This window comes from Sus scrofa, chromosome 4, assembly GCF_000003025.6.
Source record: "Sus scrofa isolate TJ Tabasco breed Duroc chromosome 4, Sscrofa11.1, whole genome shotgun sequence".
Lineage (NCBI taxonomy): Eukaryota > Metazoa > Chordata > Mammalia > Artiodactyla > Suidae > Sus > Sus scrofa.
In genome coordinates, this window is record NC_010446.5 from 49,645,620 (window position 1) to 49,658,947 (window position 13,328).

The 13,328-nt window shown below is 34.8% G+C and overlaps 1 protein-coding gene across 1 annotated transcript in view; it reads right to left on the reverse strand.

The window, feature by feature from the left end:
- Positions 1-13,328, reverse strand: part of CNBD1 (cyclic nucleotide binding domain containing 1) — a 469,302-nt gene that overhangs the window by 144,643 nt on the left and 311,331 nt on the right. The window contains exon 6 of the mRNA XM_021090804.1: positions 11,018-11,211. Within this exon, the coding sequence (XP_020946463.1) occupies positions 11,018-11,211 (194 nt within the window). The remainder of the gene's footprint in view (positions 1-11,017; positions 11,212-13,328) is intronic.

Sequence of the window (13,328 nt, forward strand, 5' to 3'; positions counted from 1 at the left end):
GCTGTAGCAGTACAACTGATAAAACTTTTAATGTTGTTGAACATGGATAGGGTATTGGCAGAAGAGAACACTCAGGACCTTTGAAATGCTGGAGAATGAGTAATTAGAAGAATCATAGAAAATAATATCTGTTGCTAAAGGATGTGATTACACTTCAGAATGATAATGAAAGGTTAAGGAAAATCAACCATCAGTTTAAGGGTGATGTAATCCAAGGGCTCATATGGTAGCATACAGAGAAAATCTCCACCTCTATGGTTGGAAGAGAGAAAAAAATTGAGGATTGGACTCAGTATTTAATTATAAGGAAATCACAGCTTCAAGTAACTTTGCATTCACAGCCACAGCAAATACTCTATTGAACCCCAAAACTTGGGATGGACTTTAAAACCTGGTACATAAAGTGTCACGACTGCCATCATTACAGTTAAAAAATATAGTGAATGCATTAAAAAAATGGAGTTTTGTCCAGGTCTGGTTCACAATAGCTCCCCTGGGTTCATAGACCAATCTGATGGAAATTTCCATATACTTTAAATGTGTAATTTGAATGGATACTTGATAGAGGCGCCACATTGAGTTCTTGGTCTTTGTGGTAAGAGCTATCAGTAAGGAAGACCAAGTGGAGGCATCTGAAATTTCTCTCTCCATACTCGCCTCCACCTTTGCCAAGATAGTAAATCAAAACAATATCACAGGAGTTCCTCTTGTGGCTCAGTGGTAAGGAACCCAACTAGGATCCATGAGGATGCAGGTTCAATCCCTGGCCTTGCTCAGTGGGTTAAGGATCTGGCATTGCTGTGAGCTGTGGTATAGGTAATAGATGTGGCTTGGATCTGATATTTCTGTGGCTATGGAGTAGGCTGGCAGCTGTAGCTCTGATTTGAGCCCCTAGCATGGGAACTTCTATATGCTGCAACTGAGGTCCTAAAAAGCAAAAAAAAAAAAAAAAAAAAAAATCACACACATCAGGAAGATGGAATATTAGGCGGTTCCATCCAGCCCTCACACCCCCCAAATCAATGATTTAACAACTGTCCACAAATAAAAATAGAATGTCAATAGAAAAAAAGCTACAACACCACATTGGAGCACAAAAACTGAAAATGGTCAACTAAAACATGAAGAAAATATTTTGCCTCTGTCACCCAGGTCCAGGGCAGTGCAGCTAAGTGCCAAGAGGAATGCTTTCCTTTGTGACATCTCCAGGGGGAGTAAATAAGAGCAAGATGATATCACAGCTTTCATCACTGAGGACTTCCAAAATATTTGCCAGTGTAGACCCCAACTGCCAGAGATGACATGTTGCTATGCCTCCCTGAAACTGAAACCACTGTGCACTCCTCAGGGTCAGCACCACCATAGCCACAGACATACACACCCTGGACACAGAACTGCTACAGCAAACATGCTCTACCTATATAAGAGAGAGAGAGAGAGAGAGAGAGAAAAGGATATAAAGTTCAAAGAAATAATACACATACACACCCTGGACACAGAACCGCTACAGCAAACATGCTCTACCTATATAAGAGAGAGAGAGAGAGAAAAGGATATAAAGTTCAAAGAAATAATGATCAAAAACTTCCCAAACATGGAGATGGAAATAGACACCAAGATTCATGAAGCCCAAAGAACCCAAGTATTTTAAATGTAAAGAGGTCTATACCATGACATACTAAAATTTGAATGTCAAGACATATTATTTTGAAAGAAGCAAGAGAAAAGCAATTTGCTGCCTAAAAAGAACCTTCCGTAGATTTTCATAGCAGAAACCTACAAGGCCAGGACAATGTGAAATGATATATTGAAATTACTGAAAGAAAAAAACTGCCAATGACTATACCTGGAAAAACTATTATTTAAAAATAAAATAGAAATAAATGTTTTTCCAGATCAACAAAACCTGAGGGAGTTCATCAGCACTACATATGCCTTAAAAGAGTTGCTAAAGGAATTTCTTCAAGTTGAAACAAAAACATGATAAATAGAGATGTGAAAGTATATTAAAGCATAACTCTCATTGGTAAAGGTAAATATATAGTCAAATACAGAATAATCTATCATTGTAATGGTGGTGCCTAAATTTCCTCAAACCCTAAAATAAAAGTTAAAAAACAAAAATATCAAGAAGAAATATAACTACCTAGATTTGTTAGTGGTACACAATATAAAAAGAAGTATCTCTGACTACAAGTACACAAAGGCAGGTGTAAAAGTATAGTTTTATGTGACTAAAGTTATCATCAATTAAAATAGATGGATATAACTATGAGATATTTTATGCGAGTCTTGAAGTAAACACACACATACAAACTATAATGGATACACGAACGATAAAGGAAAAAGAATCAAAGAAATTCCCACAAATTTTATAACTCAAGAAGCTGGAAAAGAACAAACTAAGCCCAAAGTTAGCAAAAGTAAAAAATAATAAAGATCAGAGTGAAAATAAATCACATTGAGAATAGAAAAGCAGTAGAAATAATCAATAAAGTTTTGTAAATATAAAGTTGACAAACTCTTAGTCTAAGAAAAAAAGAGAGAAAGAAGTCTAAATAAATAAAATCAGAAATGAAAGAGAAGACATTACAATGGATGGTTCAGAAGTAAAAAGATTAACTAAAGATTTAAATGAAGAATTATGCTCCAAAAAATCAGACAACCTAGAATAAATGGATAAATTTCTAGAAATACACATTCTATCAAAAGTAAATCAAGGAAAAATAAAAACCTGAGCCAATGAATAAGAAACAGGATTATTAAATCACCAAACATCAAGCAACAAAGAAAAGCCCAGAGCAGAATGACTTCACAGGTGAATTCTACAAAAAGTACAAAGAAGAATCAATATGAATTTTTCTTAAACTATTCAAAAAAAAAAATAGAAAGATCACTTTCAACTCATTGCATTAGGTCAACATAACATTGATACCAAAACATTGATACCAAAGCTAGACAAATATACCAAAGAAAAGAAAACTACAGGCAAATATCCCCAAGGAACATAGATGCAAACATATTCAATAAAATGGTAACGAACTTAAAGGATAATACACCACAACCACATGGGACCTATCCCTGAGATGCAAGGATGGTTCAATGTTTATAAATTAATCAATGTGAGGGACCACATTAACAGTATCAGATATAAAATTACATGATCATGACAATAGATGCAGAAAAAGCATTTGACAAAATCCAACATTCACTCATGATAAATACTGAATAAAATAGCTGTAGAAGTAATGAACCTAACAAAGTAAAGGCCATATGTGAAAAATCTGCAGTAAACATCACAATCAATACGGTACAACCTAAAAGCTTTTCCTGTAAGATCCAATACAAAGCAAGGATGCCCACTTTTTCTACTTCTCTTCAACATAGTACTGAAATTTTAGAGCAATTGTACAAAAAAAAAATAAAAAGAAGGAAAAGGAGGAGGAGAAGGAGCAGGGAAGAAAGACATCCAGGTCAGTAGGAAAAAGTAAAATTATCTGTTCACAAATGACATAATATTATATGTACAAAACCCCCAAAACTCCACCAATAATTGTTAGCAATAATAAATAAATACAATAAAATTGCATATTACAAAATAAACATACAAATAACTGTCTTTTCTATACACAAGAACAAGCTATACAAAAAAAGAAATTGAGAAAGCAATTCTATATACAAGAATAACAAAAATAATAAAATACTTAGGAATAAACTTAACCAAAGAGGTGAAAGATATGTGCACTGAAAATTATAAATCATTAATGAAGAAACTGAAGAAAACACAGATAAATGGAAACATTGTGTTCATGATAGAAAAAGTTAATATAGATAAAATGTGCACACTTCCAGCCCAAATTCAACAACATATTAAAAGAATTATACACCATGACCAAGGGGGATTTATCCTTGGGATGCAAGGAAGGTTCAACATATGTAATCAATAAATGTGATACACTACATTCATAGAATGAAAGATAAAAATCCTATGATCATCTCAATAGATACAGAAAAAAAATTGACAAAACATAGCAGTCTTTCATTGCAAAGCCTTCAAAAAATGGATACAGAAAGTAAAAAACCTCAACGTAATAAAAGCCATACCTGACAAAGCCATGGCTAACATCATAATCAATCATGAAAGAGTAGAAAGCTTTTCCTGTAAGATCAGAAAAAAGGCAAGGGCACCACTCTCACTGCCATTATTCAATATAGTACTGGAAGTCCTAGTTAGAACAATTAGTCAAAACAAAGAAATAAAGAAAGGACACTATAATCTTCTTATTTTCAGGTGATAGGATCTTATATGCAAAAAAAGACAAAAATAACTGGTTAGGGTTAGGGTTAGGGGTTAGGGTTAGTGTTAGGGTTAGTTCAAAGTTTCAGAATATAAAATTCTTACACAGAAATCAGTGGTATTTCTATACATTAACAAAACATCTGGAAAAGAAACTATCCCATTCGTGATAGCATCAAAGATGCAAAATAATTAGGATCATGTATAAACAAAGAACTGAAGTGTCTGTGCAATGAAAACTATAAGATTTTTATGAAAGAAACTGATGAAGATACATACAGATCCATGCTCGTAGATTGGAGCAACTAATATTATTAATATGTCTATACTACTTAAGGCCATATATAGATTCAATGTAATCCCTATCAATACTCCATTGGCATTTTTCACAGAAATAATATATTCCTAACATTTGTATGGAACCACAAAAAGACCCTGAATTGCCAAACCAATCCTGAGAGGAAAAAAAAAAGGCAAAGTTGGAGGCAAAACACTTCCTGATTTCAAACTATACTAAAAGCTGCAATATAAAACAGTATGGTACTACCAATAAAATAAACACAATGAAACAAAAAGAGAGCTCAGAAATTAACACCATTACATGCAGTCAATGTATATTTGACAAGGGTGCCAAGAACACTCAAAAGAGGAAGAATAGGTTCTTCAATAAATGGTGCTTAGATAACCAGATAACCAAATGCAGAAATTGGAGAATTATACCACACTGCAAAATTTAACCTGAAAAGGGTTAAAGATTTAAAGATAAGATCTGATGTAAAACTAGAAGAATATATAAAAAGAAGCTCCTTGACATTGGTCTTTACATTGATTTTTTGGATACAATACCAAAACTACAAATAATAAAAGTAATAACAAATAGAACCATATTAAACTTAAAAATGTTCTTCAGAGCATTTATTTTAATCAAAAATCAAAATGAAAAGCCAATCCAGGGAGTTCCCATCATGGGTCAGTGCTTAATGAATATGACTAGGAACCATGAAGTTGCAGGTTCAATCCCTGGCCTCGCTCAGTGGGTTAAGGATCCGGCATTGCCGTGAGCTGTGGTGTAGGTCACAGACCAGCTCAGATCCCTCATTGCTGTGACTGTGGTATAGGCCAGCAGCTACAGCTCTGACTAGACCCCTATTCTGGGAAACTCCATATGCCACAGGTAAGGTCCTAGAAAAGACAAAAAGACAAAAAAAAGAAAAAGAAAAAAAAAAAAGAAAAGCCAATCCATATTATGGAAGAAAATAGTTTCAAAGTATATATCAGATAAGGGGTTAACAATGGAAATTTAAGAACTCAATTCAATAGGAAAGAAATAGATAACACAATTTTTAAAAATGGGAAAATGACCTAAACAGACATTTCTCAAAAGAAGATGTAAAATGGCCAACAGGTACACGAAAATGTATGTAATAAAAATTGAAACCACAATGAGATATCACCTCATACATGTCAAAAGGCTATTATCAAAAGGACAAAGGGTAAATATTGGGAAAAAAGGGGTGGAAAGGGAATCCTTGTGTACACCAACTCTTGGTGGACATGTAAATTTGTACAGCCATTAGGAAAATAGTATGGAGCTTCTCCAAAAAAAAAATTTAAAACGGAACACATGATCCAGCAATCCCACTTCTGTGTAGACATCTAAAGAAATAAAAACAGGATCTTGAGATATCCATATTTTTATGCTTATTGCATTATTATTCAAGATATTAGAAACAAACTATGTGCTTATACATGAATGACTGGAGATAGAAGATAGGTTATATAAATACATAAATACAGACATAGATAAATAATGGGGTATTATTCAGTCTGAAAAAGGAGGAAATCCCATTTGTGACAACGCTCATGAATCTGGAAGACATAATGCTGAGTTAAATAAGTCAAATATACAAAGTCAAATATTGTATTATCTCACTTATACCTGTAATCTAAAATAGTTGAACTCAAATGTCCATTGTCAGATGATTGGATTAGGAATATGAGGTGTATACAAAATGGAATACTACTCAGCCATAAAAAAGAACAAAATGATGCCATTTGTAGCAAGATGGATGGAACTAGAGATTCTCATACTGAGTGAAGTAAGTCAGAAAGAGAAAGAGAAATACCATATGATATCACTATATCTAGACTCTAATATACAGCACCAAGGAAACTTTCCACAGAAAAGGAAATCACGGACTTGGAGAATAGACTTGTGGTTGCCAAAGGGGAAGGGGAGGAGATAGGAGGGACTGTGAGCTTGGGGTAAGTAGATGCAGAATGTTGCCTTTGGGATGGATTAACAATGGGATCCTGCTGTGTAGTGCTGGGAACTCTGTCTAGTCACTTATGATGGAAAATGTAATGTGAGAAAAAAGAATGTATACATGTAAGTGTAACTTGGTCATCATGCTGTACAATAGAAAAAAAAATTTATATATATATGATAAAAAAAGCAAAAAACAACAAAATCTAAAAAACAACACCTATCAATATAAGATTAAGGAAAAACAATATTTCATTGCTTTATTGTTTTATAATTTATAGATGGTAAAATTTAACCATCATAAGTATACAATTCAGTGTTTAAGTAACTTTATAGATGTGTGCAAATATAATCCAATTTAAGTACAAAAAAATAAAATAAAATAAAATAAAATAAAATAATCAAACTCATAGAAGAGAATAGAATGTTGTTTACGAGTAGGAATAGGTCAAATGGAGAGATGTTGATTAAAAGGTACAAACTTCCAGGTATGCAAGATAAGTAAATCTTGGCATGCTAAAGTACAGTGTGGTGACTATAGCCAACAATACTGTATTGTGTGCTTGAATTTTACTAGGAGAATTGATAGGTGTTCTCACCACAAACAGAAAAAGCTATGTGAGATGATGGTTATATTAATTAGCTTGATTGAGGTGCTCATTTCACAATGTAAACATACCGGAACATCAAGATATACACCTTAAATATATACACCTTAAATATATACGCTTTATCAATTATACCTCAATAAAGCTGGAACAAAAACAATACTATATCCCAGGTAGAATGACAGAGATTGGTAATGCATTAGTAGACCTAAAATGCAGGATTCAGAGATGGTAGTCCCATCTTATTCTCATTTAATTCATGAGTTTTGCCCACCCTCCAAAAAATAGATCCTAGAGATTGGAGTGTACTATGACAAAGTCAACAAAGTAGCAGCAGTAATTACATCTGCTGTGCTAAATGTGCTTTTGTTTCTAAAGTAAACTGACAAAAAGTATCCCGTACATGGTACTTGGCCATTGAGTGGTGAATGCATTCTTTTCCATCCCTATCAAATATGTTAGAAACATTACCCTTTATGTGTGATCAAAAAATGATACTTTTACGGTCTTGTCTCCTTTTAAAATTCTCTTTATTGGTTTCATCCATGTTCATCCTTCTTTAATCTGAGAACATTCAAGGTTTTCCTGACTTCAATTTATAGTGCCAAACAAATTTGATTTTAATTGCTTTCTTTGGCTCTTTCTCCTCTGAATATCTTGATCATCATAAATCCAAACTGGCTTTTGTTAGTCACAATTCTGGTTTGTTGGACTGTATCTGATTCTCATATGGAATATCCAAACATCCAGAAATATACTGAATTTTATGTTTTTTACTAGCTTGAAATACTATATATATATTCTTGAAATACTACATATAAGTAAAGAATTTTCTTCAAGTACAACTTTCTGATTGTAATGGAATCAATCTCTTGATTACCTTAGCATTGCCTTTGAGATAAACAGCGTAAGAACATATTTTTAACTTGATTAACTCCCTTTTTTGCTTGATGAGTCTGGCTAAATACTTATCAATTTTGCTGATCTTTACAAAGAACTAATTTTTGATTTCATTGATACTCTCTATTGTTTTCTTTGCCTCTATTTAATTTATTTCTGCTCCCATCTCTATGATTTTTTCCTTCTATAATTTTGGGCTTTGTCTGTTCTTCCTTCTCTAGATGTTTTAGGTATAAGTTTAGGTTGTTTATTTGAGATTTTTCTTATTTCCTGAGGTAAGATTGTATTGCTATAAACTTCCCTCTCAGAACTGCTTTTCCTGTGTCCCATAGGCTTGGGATTGTTTTATCTTCATTGCCATTTATCTCCAAGCATCTTTTGAGTTCCTCTTTGTGATCCGTTGGTTGTTTAGTAGTGAATTGTTTAGCTCCTGGGAGTTTGCATTTTTTGCTTTTTTCTTTTTCTTGTAGTTGATTTCTAGTCTCATAGCATTGTGGTCAGAGAAAATGCTTGAAATAATTTCAATTATTTTTAATTACCAAGGCTTGATCTGTGGCCAAAGATGCAATCTATCCTGGAGAATGTTCCATGTGCATTTGAGAAGAATGTATATTCTGCTACTTTGTGATGGAATGTTCTATATATATCAGTTAGGTCTATTTGATCTAGGATGTAATTTAAGGCCTATGTTTCCTTGTTGATTTTCTGTCTGGATGATATGTCCACTGATGTATGAGGGGTGTTAAAGTCCCCCATGAATATTATATTGCTGTTAGGAGTTGCCTTATATATTGTGGTGTTCCTATGTTGGATGCATATATATTTATAATTATTATATTTTCTTGGATTGAGCCTTTGATCATTATGTAATGTCCTTGTCTCTTGTGACCTTCATTTTAAAGGCTATTTGGCCTGATATGAGTATTGCTACTCCAGCTTTCCTTTAATTTCCATTGACATATAATACCTTCTTCCAACCCCTTACTTTCAGTTTGTGTGTGTCTTTAGGAAACTGAAGTGGGTCTCTTGAAGACAGCATATATATGGGTCTATTTTTGTATCCATTCAGCCAGTCTGTGTCTTTTGGTTGGAGCATTTAATCCATTTACATTCAGTGTAATTATGGATAACTATGTACTTATTGCCTGTATCTTAATTGTTTTGGATTTGTTGTTTTAGGTCTTTTTTCTTCCTTTTCTCTTTTGTTCTCTTCTCTTTTGATTTGCTAACTATATTTAGTGTTGTATTTGACTTGCTATTTCTTTTTTATGTGTTTATGCACTGTAGTTTTTTAGTTTGTGGTACCCATTATATGCTGATATAACCATCTATATATGTACTGAATTTTTTTTCTTAATTTCTTATCTTTTTATTTCAAATGCAGACCAGGGAGTTCCTGTCGTGGCACAGTGGTTAACGAATCTGACTAGGAACCATGAGGTTGCGGGTTCGGTCCCTGCCCTTGCTCAGTGGGTTAACGATCCGGCGTTGCCGTGAGCTGTGGTGTAGGTTGCAGACGCGGCTCGGATCCCGCGTTGCTGTGGCTCTGGCGTAGGCCGGTGGCTGCAGCTCCGATTCGACCCCTAGCCTGGGAACCTCCATATGCTGCGGGAGCGGCCCAAGAAATAGCAACAACAACAAAAAAGACAAAAAAAAAAAAATCAAATGCAGACCAAAAAATGCAAATCAAAACTAAAATGAGGTACCACCTCACACTGGTCAGAATGGCCATCATTAACAAGTCAACAAATAACAAATGCTGGAGAGGGTGTCGCGAAAAGGGAACCCTCCTTCACTATTGGTGGGAATGTAGATTGGTACAACCACTAGATAAAACAGTAAGAAGGTTCCTCAGAGAACTAAATATAGAACTACCATATTATCCAGCAATCCCACTCCTGGGCATATACCCAGACAAAACTATTATTCAGAAAAATACATGTACCCCTATGTTCATTGTAGCACTATTCACAATAGCTAAGACATGGAAACAATCGAAATGTCCATCAACAGATGAATGGATTAGGAAGATGTGGTACATATATACACGGAATATTACTCAGCCATAAGAAAGAATGAAATAATCACATTTGTAGCAACGTGGATGCAACTAGAGATTCTCATATTAAGTGAAGTAAGTCAGAAAGAGAAAGACAAACACCACATGATATTACTTATATATGGAATCTAAAATATAGCACAAATAAACCTATATATAAAACAGAAACAGACTCAGGGACACAGAGAAAATCTTGTGGTTTCCCAGGTGAGGATGGAGGGAATAGGATGGATGAGAAGTTTGGGTTTGGTATATGCAAACTATTACATTTATAATGGATATGTAATGATGTCACACCATACAGCACAGGGAAATCTATCCAGTCTCTTGGGAGAGAACATGATGGAAGATAGTGAAGAAAAAGAATGTGTATTTACAGAATTGTTTATATATATACATATGTGTGTGTGTGTGTGTGTATGTATGTATGTAGATGTGTGTGTGTGTGTGTGTGTGTGTGTGTGTGTATAAACTGGGTCACTGTGCTGTACAGCAGAATTTGGCACAACTATAAATCAACTATACTTTAAAAAAAGGCCTTTATGATCAGTATTCTTTTTTTGTTTCTCAAATCACCTATTCCCTTTGTGTTATATCAAAATGACCTTCCTTCTTCTTTCAGTGATCCAACTACAGTGGCCTTTTCTCAATAATCACATATACCACATAACACTAGCCAGTGTGCAGTATGTTGTGGAAGGAATCCCTCAGTAATTTTTTTAAACACATTCAAGTTCAGTGTTAGATAATTTTTATTTTTAAATGATATATCATCTTAATATTTCAGGATGCACTGACTATACTTAGATTTAAATATCTGGAAGAGATACATTTTTATAATAATAATAACTTGCTGATTATTGAAAAAATAAATATTCATTTCTTACCATTGAGTCACATGGAATTAACTGCTTCTCAGTCAGTTCAGAGTTTTTGAAGTCTTCACTGAAAACAAAATTGTGGAAACTCTGAGGTATGAAAGAAGTCGTTGACTCATTATCTTCAATCAGATTTTTATATACCTGTGTTTGAGGTCGAGCTAAGCCTTTCAGTATTATATAAAATCCATCATTTCCAATCACTGAAACAAAACCAAATCAAACAAGATATACTGTAGACTTTATTTCTCAGATTTCTTTTTGATATTAAATATGACTACAGTACATCTTACAATTGCTTCACGTTTAACAGATTTCTTTTAGATACAACAACAGTGACTTTAGAGTAGCACTAACAAGTAGTTACTCAAATAACAAAAAAGACAAAGACATGTCTACACATTTAGAGTACTCTTTTCTGAAATTTATTTATAGTAATCAATCCTCTTATGAAACTGATAAATTCTAGGAAAGTACCATATCACAATTAGTAGATTTAAGACTTCATGAGAAAAAAGACTAGAAAAGCACTCTAAGTTTTTAAAGTGTTAATATCTACATCAAAAATTCCATTCTGCCTATTTTATATAAGTAACAACATATTCCTACTGATTTTCATTTATCTTTGCTCTAGACAAGATTATGGTCACTCATAAAACTGAGTCAATAATATAATACAGCAAAGGAAATTGATCATACCAAGAAAAACAGGTTTTTTTTTCCATTATTTCTCATAATCCATACTGTAACTCTCCACAACCTGTCACCTAGTCATCCCAACTTGTGAAGTTTAACTATGTGCTGGCAGTTCTGGCAGGTGTGTTCACATGTGAGCATTCTGAATGCAATGAATCAATTTTAGTTCTTCTGAAGCCTGTCATTTCAGATAATCAGGGAATAAGAAATGGATGGTGTCTCTCCATTTCTTGTCCTTTACATGACTTCCAAAGACTGAAGAAAATTAGTCAAGTGCTGTGAGAAGTTCTTTTCTCACACTTTGCTTATTAGCTTCCTATAAATGGAAACTTTACAAAGTGATTTAAATGGACAATTGTGTTTCTTTTTATGCCCTATGACATATTAACTGCTTGACTTTGCTCTTTTCTGAAATAAATCCTTACTGGTGGGGCTCTTTCAGTCACCATCTCTACACAGTCACTCTAGGAGAGTGATGGTTTTTTTTTCAATCTTCACTAAAGCAAGGGTTGTGTTAGTTTGGATGACTGGGATTAAAATATATTCTTCCTGGGTACAAAATATCACTTCTTATTAAACATCTAACCTGTGTGGTGAGGGTGCTGCAGAAACATTGCTTTTTAATAGCTATCAAGTGACCTCTATGAGGGCTGCATTGTAGTAAGTACACTGGAAAGGTAAAAAAATAATAATACTGTAGGAGATGGGATTAAGATGGTGGAACAGAAGGACTGGAGCTCAACTTCTCTCATAAAAACAACAAAGATACAGCCAAATGTTGAGCAACCTTCAACCCAATGGACTGAAAACTTTCAAAAAGATATCCTACTCCAGAATACAAAGAAGAGGCCACATCAAGAGGTAGCAGAAACCCCATACCTCCTGGGTGGGAAGCCCCACAGACTGGAAAATAACTCTATCACAGAGACTCACCTATAGGAGTGAGAGTTCTGAGCCCCATGTCAAATCCCAAGCCTGGGGATCTGGCACCAGAAGAAAGAGCCCCCAGAGCATCTGGCATTGAAGGAGAGTGGGGCTTGTGCTCAAGGAGCTCCACAGGACTTGGGGGGAAACAGAGACACCATTCTGGAAAGGCACACACAGACATTCACATGCTTGGGTCCCAGGACAAAGCAAAGTCTCCATAGGAATCTCGATAGGACCTGACTGCAGTTCTTGGTGGATCTCCTGGGAAAACAAGGGGTGAATGTGGCTTGTTGTTGGAGAAAGGCATTGGAGGCAAAGCTCTTGGGAATATTCATCAGTGTGTGTTTCTCTGGAAGTGGCCATTTTGGGAACCCTGCCCACCAACACTAAGAAGCCCCAGGCCAAACAAAAAACCAGGTGGGATCATAGCCCCACCCATCAGTAAACAGGCTGCCAAAAGACCCCCAGAAACATAGTAACCTCTAATCTCACCCAGAGACAAAGCCACTCCCACCAGAGGGATAGGAATCAGCCCCACCTACCCTTGGGCAGGCACCAGTCCCTCCCATCAGGAAGCCTACAGCAAGCTCCCATACAGACTTCAGCCACAAGGGGGGGAAGACACCAAAATTAAAGGAGGCTACAACTCTATTGCCTACAAAAAGGTCACAATGCAAAAAAGCTCTAAAAATGAAAA